Raw genomic sequence first — 15,760 nt, forward strand, 5'->3', positions numbered from 1 at the left:
GCTGCAGTGGGCACAGGGGTGGGTCTCGGCCCATCCTTTGTGCCCCAACCCGGCCCCTCCTGCTGCGGCCCCCAGTCCCCTGTCTGCTGGCAGCCCCGCTCCCGCCGCCCCACTCATGTGCTGATGGTGCCGGCCCACTCGCCCCTCAGGAACAGGGGGAGGTGGAGAAGCCCTGAGGGATGATCAGGGCTGGCAGCCACCACTCGCACCCGCTGATGGCCCCGAGTGATTGGGGCTGGTGCCCAGCACCAGCAGTGGGTGTGAGCAGGGCCAGCACCCGCAGCAGGTGCGAGCGCCAGGTGGGACTGTGGCGTGCGGGAGCAAAGAATTTTCGGTAGCCACCAGACACTTGTCCCAACGACAGTGACGGGCACCCCGCCTTGGTCTGGCGCCCCCACTCACCTGCTCCACCATCCCGCTGCGGCCAACGTCTGCCATGTTCTGCACTCTTCTGCCTGCTGCTGCTGATGCCTGCCATGTTCCGTGTGTGGCCCCTGGTGGTCAGTGCACGTCATGGTGACCGGTTGTTTGTTTGTTTTTTGCATAGTAGGGTTTTATATATGTAGATCACTATGTAATGTTTAATTGAATTGTATCATTTCAAAGGTAAGACAAACACAACTGTTGTGGGGGGCAGCAAGGAGAAAATATACATGGAAACAAATAGGTGAAAGAGGTAATATAAAGAAAATAGTAACTAACACTTTTGTAGAACTTACTAGGTATCCAACACTATTCTAACAGCTTTACAAAAGTAAATTCACTTAATTCTCAAGATGGAGGTGTTGTTATTTTCTCCAACTTTACTGAGAAGGAAACTGAGGCACACAGAGGTGGAGGTTATATATATATATTTCCTCCCCCAAAAGTCTTTTACAACAACAAATGTTGACTTTTTTTTTACTGAGATATTTTAGGATGTCTACTTTTCTTTCAAAAACTCTATTGAATGTAATGTAATCTGTTAGTGGTATAACTAAAAAAAATTGGCCAGTGAAAATTGTTCTTCTTTCTTAGGGAAGCCAGGGAAGTGAGTTTAGCTAAGTTGGGAAGAGATCCTGTGGGGAGACAGATGACTTACTTGCTTATTTCTATCCTTTCTTTCCAGATGAGGGTGACCTTAGCAAAGAACCAAAGGCTGAGAATAGTCATTGTGGACAATTTTTCTTTAAAACTACTAGTATAGGAGTAAATAACCTAAGCGGAAGTGGAACAGGGGTCAAGTCTATGAACAGCCAGCACAACTGCTCTCAATAAGTCTATATCTAAGCTGAGGGGCAACCCTGCTGAGCCCATCTCCCCTCCAACTTGCTATCCTCTTCCTGGCCCAGTTCTCCTTTCTCCCCTTTGCCTGACTTCTGCTCCAAAAGCTTCAGTTCTTGAGCGAGGGCATCAGCTGCCCTAAGAGGGTCTTGTTCCAGTTGGTCCAGGCTGGCAGCCTGTGACTGTGAGGGCCAAGCTGCTAGGGTACACTGTAACCAACCCATAGACTGTGAACTCCAAATGATACCCAAACCGCAAGCCAATGTTCTTCCCGGGATTGTGTCTCATGAAGTTAAAGAATAGAATCATGGACCAGAAGATGTAAGCAAAAACGTGGAAATTTATTATAAGTGGATACAAACTCCCCACATGAGGGGGTCCAAGAAAGGGTTGCCATTGAATTCACTCATCTAGGGGTTTTATCCCCCCTGAGTCCACTGTTTGTCTACCCGTGTAACTCTTTGACTGGCTTCTTCTACCTTCCTTGCCTAGCAACCATTTCAAAACCAACCTCCTCTTTCCAAGGGGGAAAGAGGAGGGGCTCTTTTCCTTTTCTCTTGCCCCGTCTCTTGCAACATCATGCACCTGCAAGATAAATATTCTTGTGATTTGGAGCTGGGCCCTCCTTGACCGTGCAGTTATGTCCACACTTTTTTCTTCTTCCACCCCTACTTCTTGTAACCTTCTGTACCTGCAAGATAAGCATTCTTGTGGCATTCTGTCTTTTTGCAAGACCAGCATTCCTTTAGTTTTAGTTGGCTCCAATGGTCACATCTATATTTCCTTCTTTCTTTTACCCCTAACCCTGTCTGCCTAACCCTGTTTCTAACTCCTCTCACAAAGAATCAGAAATCTTGTTTGGGTACTTGACACTTAAGCCCTATGCCTAGAATAGTGCCTGATACCTAACAGGTGCTCAATAAATACTTATTGAATAAGTGAATGAATGGATAATAAAGGATACAACATGTACAGGTATACAACATTTATATCACTTATATCACTTATGAAGTGATCACCCTGATAAGTCTAGTATCCATCTGACACCATATATAGTTATTACAATATTATTGACTACATTCCCTATGCTGTAGTCTACATCCCTGTGACTGTTTATAACTGGCAATTTGCACATACCAATTCCTTCCCTCTGAAGAGTCTTGATGAGTGCTTTTCACCCAGTCCTACATCCCACCTTCTAAATTTCTTTTCAGCTATAATTTCCATCTAAAAACATGTTACCTCTTCTTCTTCTTCTTTTTTTAGATAGTGGGTATCTGTATGGCATTATTATTATTATTATTATTATTTTGTTGATTTCAGAGAGATGAATGGAGGAGAGAGAAGTAGAAACATTGATCGGCTGCCTCCTGCACATCCCCTACCCAGGCCAGTGTCCTGACCGGGAATCGAACAGTGACCTCCTTGTTCACAGGCCCACCCTCAACCACTGAGCCACACTGGCTGCATGTTACCCCTTCTTTACTGTTTATCTCAATGGCTAAGCCTCCAGCAAACCTTTTCAGATGACCCTGGTTAAAAGAGGCCATTTCCTCCCATAAAAGCCAATAGCACTGTAGTAGTGACACTCTTCATAAGTACATTGCACAATAGGACAAATTACTTCCACATATTTTGTACATTTTATCCTTATAATTTCCCTGAGTCAAACTATTGAACAAATGTTACTTTCCACAGATAAGGAGAAATTTGAAGAGGTTAATGGGAATGCTCAAGGAACAAGCCTAGAAAAAAAAAATACACTAGACTCAGATCTCTCCCATTCTCCTAGTTCAGTTTTCTTTATACTCTGTACAATGCATGTGCTCATGTTCTGGCATGTATTGCTATTACTCTGTGTCAGTGTTATTTTCCTTATGAGACTGTAAATTCTTATAGGCCCTAACTTATTGGGCTTGCTAATAATAGTAACTAAATGAATAAGTTAGCAGACCCTCAAACTTTAAATTCAGGAATAGAAAAAAGAACTATTTCTCTTCTTGTAAGCTGCTTTTGCAATGGGTATAAAGGGCAAAAATCCTGCCAAGTCGGTACAGGAGTTGGAAAACAGTATACAGGCTTCATTTGTTGGTTAATTTTAGCTAAAAAAGGCTTGACTTAAAAATTAATAATAAGGTGGGTCTTCCTATATCCAAGTCAGCACAAAACCATTTGTGGGGAGTGAGATTTATTCTTTGCAATCTCATTTTAAAAATAGTCATTCATATGGGGGAGAGGGTAAGCAAATTGCCTCTAATATTGCTTTCATGCATGGGAGAATTGTGGCATTAAACCAAAGTCTGATCAGTAGTCGGGGGTAGGAAGAAGGGTCCGGAACCTGCAGGCACTGCAGTTTGATGAGACCAACATCAGCTCAAATGATTAAACCCTGGCCCTTGGCGCTGCTTGGGGAGGCCTCGTGTGCTTTGGACCCGTGGATCTGAAACATACAAAACGTCCTCCATGTCCCAGGGGACCCAGCTCTGAGTCTGACTCTTGGCTTTAACGGAACAAGTTGACCAGCGCCTGGGTGAGAACCAGATCACCCGGTGACCCACCCTCCTCCGCCTGCTCAGAGGCCCGGCCTCACCTAAACCCGCGGAGCCGCGCGCGCACTAGTTTGTCCCTGCGGCGCCCCGTAGGCGGCGCCCGGCGTCCCGTCTCCCCGGGCGCAACACCATGGCTGCCTTCCGCGGCGTCGCCCCCGCCGGCGAGGACATCCGCCACGCCGAGTACTCGCCGCCCTCGACCAAACGGCCTGACGCGGACATCGACCGGGGCCTGGTGAGTCCTGCCGGCGCTCCTGCCTCTCTCCGGCCCCAGGCGGCCCGGCAGCAGCCCCCCGGGTCCCACCCAGTCCCCGCCTCACCTCTGCGAACCTCCTTCCCCGCGAACCCCGCTGCCGGCATTCATTCTCCATCTCTGCCCCTCCGCTAATCGGTGACCCGCCGGGCGCCGAAACTAGGCGTGTTGAGAGAATGTCTGTCTCCTCGCAGCGGTTCTCAACCTGTGGGTCGCGACCCCTTTGGGGGTCGAACGACCCTTTCACAGGGTTCGCCTAAGACCATCGGAAAACACATATGTAATTACATATTGTTTTTGTGATTAATCACTATGCTTTAATTATGTTCAATTTGTAATAATGAAATTGGGGTCACCACAACATGAAGAACTGTATTCAAGGGTCGCAGCATTAGGAAGGTTGAGAACCACTGCCTCTGGGAGCTTCTAGTTTCCGGGACACCGACCTGAAGGGGCCGTGGGAGACGCAGCCCTGCGAGTGCTTAGGGGGTTCGCTGCCTCACATCCGGGACCCCAGGTGGTGGGGGCGGGGGGCGAGGTCAGGAAGGGCTGCTCAGGGAAGGGAAGCAACAGTTCAGCACCAGGATGGGAGGATGGGGAGCAGGTCGCCCAGCGAAGGGAAGACGAAAGTGTTTGTGGCACGAGCAGTGTATCTACGAAGTTGCAGGCCGGAGAAAGGGCTCTGGCGCTGCAGGCGGTTTGTTCAGGCCGAAATGTGGAGCCCGGAAAAGGAATAGCGCAGGAGCAACATGCTGCCAGTCTCATGTGGTTTTGTTTTCTGTATTAAAAAAAGTAAAAAGAAACAGGTGAATTTAATTTTAACAGTGTATTTTAGTTAATGCAGTATAGCCACAATACTACTTTAGCGTGTGATCAACATAAAGAATTGTGTTTTTTTTGTTTGTTTGTTTTTTAATTTTTTTTTTAATTTTATTTTTTTGCTAAAAGTATTACAAAGGGTATTACATAAGTGCCCTTTTTTCCCCCCCTCCCTTGACAAACCCCTGCCCTCCCTTACCCCCCAGTGTCTTATGTCCATTAGTTATGCTTATATGCATGCATACAAGTCCTTCAGTTGATCTCTTACTCCCCTCCCTCCTGTCCCCCAACCCTTCCTGGCCTTCCCACTGCAGTTTGACAATCAGTTTGAGGCAGCTCTGCCTCTGTATCTATTATTGTTCAAAAGTTTGTAATGGTCTTTATTATCCATGAATGAGTGAGATCATGTGGTATTTTTCCTTCATTGACTGGCTTGTTTCACTTAGCATAATGCTCTCCAGTTCCATCCGTGCTGTTGCAAATGGTAAGAGTTCCTTCTTTTTTACAGCAGCATAGTATTCCATCGTGTAGATGTACCACAGTTTTCTAATCCATTCATCTACTGATGGGCACTTAGGCTGTTTCCAGATCTTAGCTATGGTGAATTGTGCTGCTATGAACATAGGGGTGCATATATCCTTTCTAATTGGTGTTTCTGGTTTCTTGGGATATATTCCTAGAAGTGGGATCACAGGGTCAAATGGGAGTTCCATTTCCAATTTTTTGAGGAAACTCCATACTGTCTTCCATAGTGGCTGCACCAGTCTGCATTCCCACCAGCCGTGCACAAGTGTTCCTTTTTTTCCACATCCTCTCCAGCGCTTGTCGTTTGTTGATTTGTTGATGATGGCCATTCTGACAGATGTGAGATGGTACCTCATTGTTGTTTTGATTTGCATCTCTCGGATGATTAGTGACTTTGAGCATGTTTTCATATGTCTCTTGGCTTTCTGAATGTCCTCTTTTGAAAGGTGTCTATTTAGGTCCTTTGCCCATTTTTTGATTGGATTGTTTATCTTCTTTTTGTTAAGTTGTATGAGTTCCCTATAAATTTTGGAGATTAGGCCCTTATCAGATATGACGTTGGCAAATATGTTTTCCCATGAAGTGGGTTTTCTTGTTGTTTTGTTGATGGTTTCTTTTGCTGTGCAGAAGCTTTTTATTTTGATGTAGTCCCACTTGTTCATTTTCTCTTTAGTTTCAAGTGCCCTAGGAGCTGTATCAGTGAAGAAATTGCTTTGGCATATGTCTGAGATTTTGTTGCCTTTGTATTTTTCTAGAATTTTTATGGTTTCCTGTCGTACATTTAAGTCCTTTATCCATTTTGAGTTTATTCTTGTGTATCACATAAAGAATTGTTACTGACATTATAGATACAGATATATGCTGTCTAAAACCCAGTGGGATTTTACACAAACAGGACACCTCCGTGTGGGCTGCCCACCCTGCAAGCGCTCGCAGGTGGCTAGTGGCACCTTACTGACTCCTGCAGTTCCCGAAGGTCATTGGGGTCAGAACATCCGAAGCATCTGCTAAACCACGTGGAAGAGCTGGGGTATTCTGAGGGCAGCGGTGCCATTTTGCTGAGTTTTAAGCAAACAGGTGATAGGTGGGGCCATTGTAAAGGTCTGTGTGTAAGATGAATGGATTCGAGGGGGAAAGTGCGGAAACATGGCTGTTTTAGCCCTTTTCCACACCACATTCCCTGCTACACCAGCCCACAGTGATAGATCTCGCCGACTTAATCTCCTGTAGAGCCTTACAATTTCGGGGGGATGAAGACAGTTTTGTTGTGCAGGGTTGTCTCATGCATACTAGGATTTCTAGGACCAATAGTTCCCCGTCCACCAAGTGTCTTCCCTCCTACCCAAATTATTGTGAAAACCAAAAGGTCCACAAATTGTCAAAATGTCCCTAAAGGCCTGTTATGCTTCTGTTGAGAACCATTGGTCCAAGCATTGACCAATGATGAGGTAGAAGGTAAGAGCGTTGATAATAATAACTTTGGGGAATTTGGAAGTACTGAAAGTAATGGGGAATTGACAAAGGTAAGTGTTAAGAAAGAATAAATGACCTAGGTGTGGGACATATTCAATACTCTTTTAGGAACCAGTAGAAAAGAGTATGTTTTTCAAGGAGTTAGAGAAAAATTTTTCAGGCCATTTTCAAAAAAGGTGCAATGTAAAAGTTTGTTTTTTTTTAATTAAATCTTTATTGTTCAGTTTATTACATTTGTTCCTCTTTTTTCCCCCCATAACTCCCCTCCTCTCAGTTCCCGCCCCACCCTCCGCCCTCACTCCCACCCACTGTCCTCATCCATAGGTGCACGATTTTTGTCTAGTCTCTTCCCGAATCTCCCACTCCCCTCCACCCCCAAAGAATAGTCAGTCCATTCCCTTTCTATGTCCCTGGTTCTATTATAATCACCAGTTCATTCTGTACATCAGACTATTTATTCACTTGATTCTTAGATTCACTTGTTGATAGATGCATGTTTGTTGTTCACAATTTGTATCTTTACCTTTTTCTTCTTCTTCCTCTTCTTAAAGGATACCTTTCAGCATTTCATATAATACTGGTTTGGTGGTGATGAACTCCTTTAGCTTTTCCTTATCTGTGAAGCTCTTTATCTGACCTTCAATTCTGAATGATAGCTTTGCTGGATAAAGTAATCTTGCTATTCATCACTTTGAGTATTTCTTGCCACTCCCTTCTGGCCTGCAAAGTTTCTGTTGAGAAATCAGCTGACAGTCATATGGGTATCCCCTTGTAGGTAATTGAGTCTCTTTCTCTTGCTGCTTTTAAGATTCTCTCTTTGTCTTTTGCTCTTGGCATTTTAATGATGATGTGTCTTGGTGTGGTCCTCTTTGGATTCCTTTTGTTTGGGGTTCTCTGCGCTTCTTGGACCTGTAAGTCCATTTCTTTCACCAGGGAGGGGAAGTTTTCTGCCATTATTTCTTCAAATAGGTTTTCAATATCTTGCTCTCTCTCATCTTCTGGTACCCCTATAATTCTGATATTGGTGCGCTTGAAGCTGTCCCAGAGGCTCCTTACACTATCTTCGTATTTTCGGATTCTTTTTTCATTTTGCTTTTCCGGTTGGGTGTTTTTTGCTTCCTTGCATTTCAGATCTTTGACTTGATTCTTGCGCTCCTCTGGTCTGCTGTTGGGTATCTGTATAATATTCTTTATTTCAGTCAGTGTATGCTTAATTTTTAGTTGGTTCTTTATCACAACATCAAGGGTCTCATTAGATTTCTTGAGGATCTCACTACATTTATCGGCAGTTTCTAGCAAATTATTGAAAGCCCTCAAAAGTGCGTTTTTTAGCTCTATATCCTCCATTTCTGTCATGTTTTTTAGTCTCCGCATTTTTTATGCTTTCTTGGTGCACCCCCTTGTGGTCTTTGTGCGCAGTCTTGTTGTAGTTAAGCCTTGATTGTTTTCGGCAATACGGGGTGTGAATTGACCTCCAGGCTAACTGGCTATGAGAGTCAGCTGTGTCTGCAGTGGGAGCGCTACTGTGCTGAATTTCTAGGGCGGTGCTAATCTAGCCTTTGCCTGAGGCTCTCCAGCAAATGCCTCTGTGCAGGGCTTGGGCAGGGCGGGTCCGGCAAATGCCTCTGTGCAGGGCTTGGGCGGGGCGGGTCCCCAGGGGATCTACAGGGCGGGCGGAGCGAGCAGTTATGGCTGCTCTCAGTTCCGTCTCCAGCGGCTCTGCAACCCCTGCAAACCTCGGAAAGAAAGCTGCCTTCCCGCTTCTCCCGTTTGAGTCTGGGTCCCTAGAGACTCGCCTGAATCTGGAGCTCAGAGTCTGAAACTCCCTCCAGATTGAAGACAACTACCGCGCCCTCCACCGCTGACCCGCTCCACATGCACTCCGCACCTTAGTATTTCACTTCAGCACTGCGCCTCCTCTGAGTCTCGTATGGTTTCCTCTTTTCTCCTAGTTGTAGAACTTCCACTCAGCCAGCCTTCCTGTGGTTCTGGATGATGTCCATTCCGTCTTTTAGTTGTATTTTTGAAGTGGTTGTTCGAGGCAGCAAGCTCCGGCGTTAACCTATGCCGCCATCTTGGTTCTCCCAGCACTTTTTGTCGCAATGTAAAGTTTTTGAACTATTTATCTGCATAAGTAGATGTCAAATAACTTTTTCTCAAGTAAGCTTCTCTTTAGAAACTAGGAATTCATTTTTATTAGCCTGCTTAAGAGATTAAAAAGATAAAAATGTTGGCAAAAATACCTGTGTAGTACCTTGAATAAAATAGTAACTTATAATTAATTGTTTAATAATTAGAAGTCATGTGAAAACTTTGCTTTAGCAAAGCTAGTTCTCATAGAAAAGTAGGACAGACACTTTAAGATTTGGTTTGGCTTAGTGGATAGAGCGTCAGCCCACAGACTGAAGGGTCATGGGTTTGATTCCATTGCGGCTCGATTCCCTCAACTAATCAATGTGTCTCTCTCACATCGATATTTCTCTCTGTATCTTCCCCTCCCTTCCATTCTCTCTTAAAAAAAAAAAAGGAAAAATATCCTCAAGTGAGGATTAACAACCAAAAAAGAATATCATCAATTTTTAAAACAGTTTGAACAAAACTCAGTTTGTATGAGTGTTAGCCTTTTAGTTTCCAGTACTTTCCTGAATAATGTAACTCCTAGTGTTGTTAGGATAATGCAGTGATTTTCAACCAGTGTGCTGCAAGAATTTTTAAAACATGTGATAACTGACTACTTAGTCAGGGTTACTGCTGACCTCTTTTACCTTAGGCTGTCAGATAAAAAAATGACAACAGCCAATACAACAACAGCCAGTGGTGTGAATGAATCAAACGTATACCTATTTTTTTTGTCTGATTGCCAAAAATATATATATTTTTGGTCTGCTGAAGAATTTCAGTAATTAGTTTATGTGTGCCATGAAATGAAAAAAGGTTGAAAAATTGCTGGGATAGTGCAATGTATAAGAAAATTAGCCACACATGTATTTCAGTATGAGCAAACCTGATACATCTGGCTAAAACCTATCAAACACATAAGTTACCAAGTATTCATTACCGAAAAAAAGAGACCACTTCTATTATTTTTCAATTCCAAGTTGATTTAAAACATATTTAACATACCTGGAGTCTTCCCTTTGAAGAAATCACATGGATTATGTATTGTCTATCCATATTTTTATTTTTATTTATTTATTTATAATGTTTTTTATTTTTTATTTTTTTAAAAATATATTTTATTGATTTTTTTACAGAGAGGAAGGGAGAGAAACAGACAGTCAGAAACATCGATGAGAGAGAAACATCGATCAGCCACCTCCTGCACATCCCCCACCGGGGATGTGCCCGCAACCCAGATACATGCCCTTGACTGGAATCGAACCTGGGACCTTTCAGTCTGCAGGCTGACGCTCTATCCACTGAGCCAAACCGGTTTCGGCTATCCATATTTTTAAATTTGTTTTTTTTTCTCGCTGTTTTTTATATCGTAAATGGAGGTTAAAATGTAAGCATCATGGACAGAAAATTTGTTTGCTGTTCAATTTCCAGTTATTCTGGAATGGGAAGGAATGAGGAGAACTATTTCTTCAGTGAATGGAGTTCATAAATTAAAAATACAAACTTCAGCTTATCTAAAATGTAACTCATATCTTCTTGCCAAAAACATGCTGATTCTCTTATCTTGAATAATGCCATACTCAACTCCACTTCTCTTTTCCTTCCAACATTCAGTTCATCAGCCACTTTTCCTGGTTTGTGTAATTTCCTTCTCCCTCCCTTCTCACTATTGTTCTGTTAGCCTTTATTATCTCTCCCCTAGCCTACTATAGTAGCCTTAAAAATTAGTCTCTCTGCTTCTGATATGTTACCCTTTTTAATCTACACACTGCCATCAGTTATCTATACTAATAAAGAGCTAATATGCTAATTTTGGGGATTCCCTAATGGGTAAGGACCAGACCATTATATTAACTGGGGTGTTGCTCCAGAGACGGGGCAGAAGCAGGGAGGCGCCCGGAGGAGATGGGACCATCCCGTGCCAGGGAGGGCAGGGGTGAGAGCCCATAGTACTCCCCTCACTAGTCCTTTGCCACCTACCACTCTCACTCTGAATGCCCCATGGCCCACTTCCCAGGGGAAGGAGCACAGCGCAGCAGGCGGAGGCTTCCACATTCTCTTCCGGGGTCATGTTGGGGGGAGTCACCGTGTTGCTCTGGAGACAGGGTGGAAACAGAGAGGCTCCCTGAGAAGGCAGGACCAGCCCGAGGCGACTGGAGGGACTGTGGGTGGGGCTTGAAGTGGCCAGAGAAGGTCAGAGGGGCGGGGGGAGGGGTTGGGGGAGGGGGGAGGTCCTGGGCCAGGCGTGCTGGAGCGCTGTGTGGACAGGTTCGTGTGTCAAGGCAGGGCTGGAGGTGGGTGGGCGGCGCTGTGTGATTTCACGTGCTGGGCTCCTAGTTTTTTTATAATACAGACCTTATAATGTGCTGGGGTCCAACCCCAGCGGGTCCAGGGGTCCCCAAAGGTGTGGACGGAGTCGGCGAAGAAGGAATGACATGGAAACTGGTTTCAGTTCATCAGCATAGCGAGGTTCTCCCTCCAGGATCTCAAGCCAGGAACTCCAGCCGAGTTCTGGTCAGGATCTCCAACCAAGTTCTGGTGCCATGTTCTCTCGCTAGGTTCTCCAGCCAGGTTCTCCAGCCAGGTTCTCTGGCCAGGTTCTAGCCTGGATCTCCAGTCAGGTTCTATCCAGGTTCTTTTGCCATGTTCTCTGGCTAGGTTCTGGTTAGGATCTGATGAGGTTCTGATGAGGAGCTGATGAGGAGCTGATGAGGATCTGATGAGGAGCTGATGAGGAGCTGATGAGGAGCTGATGAGGTTCTGATGAGGATCTGATGTTTATTGTCTTGTTACATCCGTATTTATACCAGCCGATTTTAATCCTGTCAATTTCTATTACAAAGGTTAGGGCGTTTCTTATCTCCATTCCAGGGAGTAAAGATTATGTAGCTTAACTACCCGCCTGGCACTTAATTAAGGGGTTGTATCCCCTCCCTAACCTCAGGGAAAGATCCCCACCTGGGGAAACAACCTTTCTCGGAGAGGTGACCTTGGTTAAAACACATGGCGCTAAAGGGAGCAAACATATTAAGAACAGTATGCTATATACGCCAGGTCCATTGAAACATATGCTGTGCAGATGTTTCTTTCCTGCAGCAACTGTGTCAAGCAGCAAGGATGGACCGGCTTCCGGCAATAATGGTACCATCCCTTTTTATAATTTTATCATGGTTCAAAGTTACTGGACTTTTCATGAACTGACCCCCAAAAGTGTATCCAGCCCTATTTTCCATCCTCTATACCAGTGATGGCGAACCTATGACATGCATGTCAGAGGTGACACGTGAACTCATTTTTTTGGTTGATTTTTCTTTGTTAAATGGCATTTAAATATATAAAATAAATATCAAAAATATAAGTCTTTGTTTTACTATGGTTGCAAATATCAAAAAATTTCTATATGTAACACGGCACTAGAGTTAAGTTAGGGTTTTTCAAAATGCTGACACGCAGAGCTCAAAAGGTTCGCCATCACTGCTCTATACTGTACTTTATCCTATGTTGTGATTTATAGTTTTCTCCTCTGTTTGAAACTTTGCCTGGCAAACTCCTATTCATTTTTAAAAAATGTTTTTATTGATGTTTTAGAGAGAGAGAGAAAGAGAGAGAGAGAGAGAGAAACATGGATATGACAGGGAGACATCAATCGGTTGCCTCCTGCATGCAACCATGACTGGGATGGAACTCTCAATCTGGGCATTGAACTGGTGATCTTTTTGGTGCAGGGTGCACTAGGATGTCCAACCTACTGAGCCACACCAGCCAGGGCTCCAATTCTTTTTTTTTGATGCAAAGTTTTCCCTTACTCTAGTTTCCTTTTCCTAGTAGAATTAAATTATTTTAACCAATGTATTTCCTCATAAGGTCATACAATTTTTTAATTATAGTATTTCTTGTATCAAAATTATCCTCCTATCTAATAAAAGAGAAACTTGGTAATTAGCTGTACATCTGCTACCCTTCCCAATTGGCTAATCAGAGTGATATGCAAATTAACTGTCAGCCAAGATGGCGGCCAGCAGCCATGCACTGAAGCGAACAGGGAGTCTTGCTTGCTCCAGTGACTGTGGACTCCAACGTTTCCCGCCTGACTTGCTGGCCTCTCAATGCAACTCTAAGCAACTATGTTGCAAATATAGAAGCTAAACAAAAACCCAGAAACCTGCTTTAGTCAGCTGGGCTTCAGCCAGCCGGACCGCAACATTGTATCAAATACAGAAGGTAAATAAAGGCCAGAAACCTGCTTTCAGCAGCCGAGGCCTCAGAGCTATAGCTGGCCCAAAATAAAAAAGAAAAAAAGGAGCGGTTGGGAGCTTCAGTCACCCGCCAGCCTGAAAACGGCCCTCAGCCCCTCACCCAGGTTGGCCAGGCACCCCAGTGGGGATTCCCACCCTGAAGGGGGTGTGACCAGATGCAAACAGCCATCATCCTCTCATCCAGGCTGGCCAGGCACCCCAGTGGGGACCCCCACCCTGAAGGGGTTGTGACCAGATGCAAACAGCCATCATCCCCTCATCCAGGCTCGCCAGGCACCCCAGTGGGGACCCCCACCCTGATCCAGGACACCCTTTAGGGCAAACCAGCTGGCCCCCACCCGTGCACCAGGCCTCTATCCTATATAGTAAAAGGGTAATATGCCTCCCAGCACCAGGATCAGCGGAGCCGCGAGGCCTCCTGGCACCGGGATCAGCGTGACAGGGGGCAGCGACCAAGCCCCGTGATCGCCCTGCGGCTCTGTGTGTGACAGGGGGCGGGGCCACAACCTCCCTATCCGCCCTGCTCTGTTTGTGACAGGGGAAGGCGCCCCAACCCACTGATCGCCATGCAGCTCTGTGTGTGACAGGGGGCGGTGCCCCAGCTCCCCTGTTGGCCCTGCTCTGTGCGTGACAGGGGGGAGCTCCCCAACCCCCTGATCAACCCTGCTCTGTGCGTGACAGGGGGTGCGCCGCAACCCCCTGATTGGCCCTGCTCTGTGAGTGACATGGGGCAGCGCCCCAACCCCCTGATTGGCCCTGTTCTCTGCGTGACAGGGGGTGGCGCCGCAACCTCCCCATCGAACCTGCCTTGAGTGTGACAAGGGGCGGTGCCCCAACCCCCCAATCGGCCCTACCCTGAGCGTGACTGAGGGTGGCATCGCAACCTCCTGATCCGCCCTGCTCTGTGCATGACGGGGGGCGGCGCCCCAACTCCCCAATCGGCCCTGCTCTGAGCCGGACCAGGTGTTGCACCTAGGGATTGGGCCTGCCCTCTGCCACCCAGGAGCAGGCCTCAGCCAGCAGGTCATTATCTCCCAAGAGGTCCCAGACTGCGAGAGGGCACAGGCTGGGCTGAGGGATCCCCTCCCCGCCCCCCCCTGCCCCGAGTGCACAAATTTTTGTGCACCGGACCTCTAGTATTTGCATAAGAACCTCTGAAGTCTTTAAGGCAAGAACGTTTATCTGCTGTGATTGGCATTGTAATTGACACATGGTAGTTACTTAATTGTTTAATAAATAAACAGCTATTAAGTTTACTACTATTAGTAACAATAAAAAACTTGGATGTTTGGTTCTAACATATTGTTGCATATTTTCTATAGGGTTTCTCCTTTATGTTAGCCTCTAAGGGAGAACAGTAATCTGTGTCTGTCTTTCTGACTTCTCTCTCTCTCTCTCTCTCTCTCTCTCTCTCTCTCTCTCTCTCCCTCTCTCTCTCTCTCTCTCTCTCTCTCTCTCTCTCTTTCTCTCTCTTTAGAACTTAGCACAAGGCTTGGTGTATACAAAATAATTTTTGTGTATTTATATGGCAAGTGTTATCAATGTTATAAATAAATGTTTGTTGAGTGAGTGAAGAGTCTCCGTCTTTCCTCTCCATCACAATTAGTACTTCCCTTTTTTAGGCAGAGGAATAATTCTTTTCCTTGTTAATTTCCTTCTGGTATAACTGTTGTCTATGTTGAACTTAAATGTTACAGTCTCAAGATAGAAGTTTTAGCATTTTATAACACTTTCAGGAAATTTATATTTATCTAGAAAGTTATTTACTGCTCATGCTGTTTTGAAAGACTAAGATGCCTTAGGGAATTTGTAAACAATGTTGATGCCTTTTTCCCCCCTCAGCAGTAGCAGCTATGATGGAGTACACTGTTTTACCAGTTTTCAGAAATTCTTTGATTCATGGTAGATATTTGAGACTAGGTGACACTTACAGATATCTGACTTGGTCTACTTGTTGATTTGCTGGCATTATTTCAATGGCACTTATATTTTCCTATTTGAAATATGTGTTTTAACTAAAATTAGATATTTTTTATAGGCAGGGACCAAGTTTTAAGGATCCTCATTCTCAGCTCCTAACATAAACCAGGCACATGGATGTTATCTAATAACATTTTTGTTGAATGCTTAAATTAACAAATGAATGAAATAGCTGGATGGGAGAAAAATAGAAGATTAGAGAAACATTTTCTAGAATGAAGAACTGATGACCTTAAGGAATAAAAAAGAATAAGATAAATGAGACTCTATTCTTTGACATAAAGAGAGGCCTAAATATAACTACCTAATGTTGTATGTAGTTTGGTTATATTATTGCTTAATACCTTCAATAACAGGCATTCTCCACTTTATTTTTAAAGTTTGTCATTTCAATTTAGTGTAATAGATTTTTTTTTTTAACACCAAATACATGGGAGCAATATACTAGGTATGTGTGGAGAGCATATGAATAAACCAGAATTTCCACCCTCAAGGTCAGCAAACTTATTTTGTCAAGGGCTAAA

General features: G+C 44.7%; 1 protein-coding gene across 2 annotated transcripts in view; it reads left to right on the forward strand.

Annotated features, from left to right (window-relative positions):
• Window positions 1-3,895: 3,895 nt before the first annotated feature.
• The window catches only part of DNAJC15 (DnaJ heat shock protein family (Hsp40) member C15), a 94,007-nt gene continuing 82,142 nt past the window's right edge, over window positions 3,896-15,760 (forward strand). Inside the window, exon 1 of one of the 2 annotated variants that reach the window (XM_070409019.1) lies at window positions 3,896-4,047. In XM_070409019.1, the coding sequence (XP_070265120.1) occupies window positions 3,943-4,047 (105 nt within the window). In that variant the 5' untranslated portion in view covers window positions 3,896-3,942. The remainder of the gene's footprint in view (window positions 4,048-15,760) is intronic. The other variant, XM_070409018.1, reaches the window with a different exon arrangement.

Source organism: Myotis yumanensis, unplaced genomic scaffold (genome assembly GCF_028538775.1).
Source record: "Myotis yumanensis isolate MYYU_CA2020_CCGP unplaced genomic scaffold, mMyoYum1.0.hap1 SCAF_3, whole genome shotgun sequence".
Lineage (NCBI taxonomy): Eukaryota > Metazoa > Chordata > Mammalia > Chiroptera > Vespertilionidae > Myotis > Myotis yumanensis.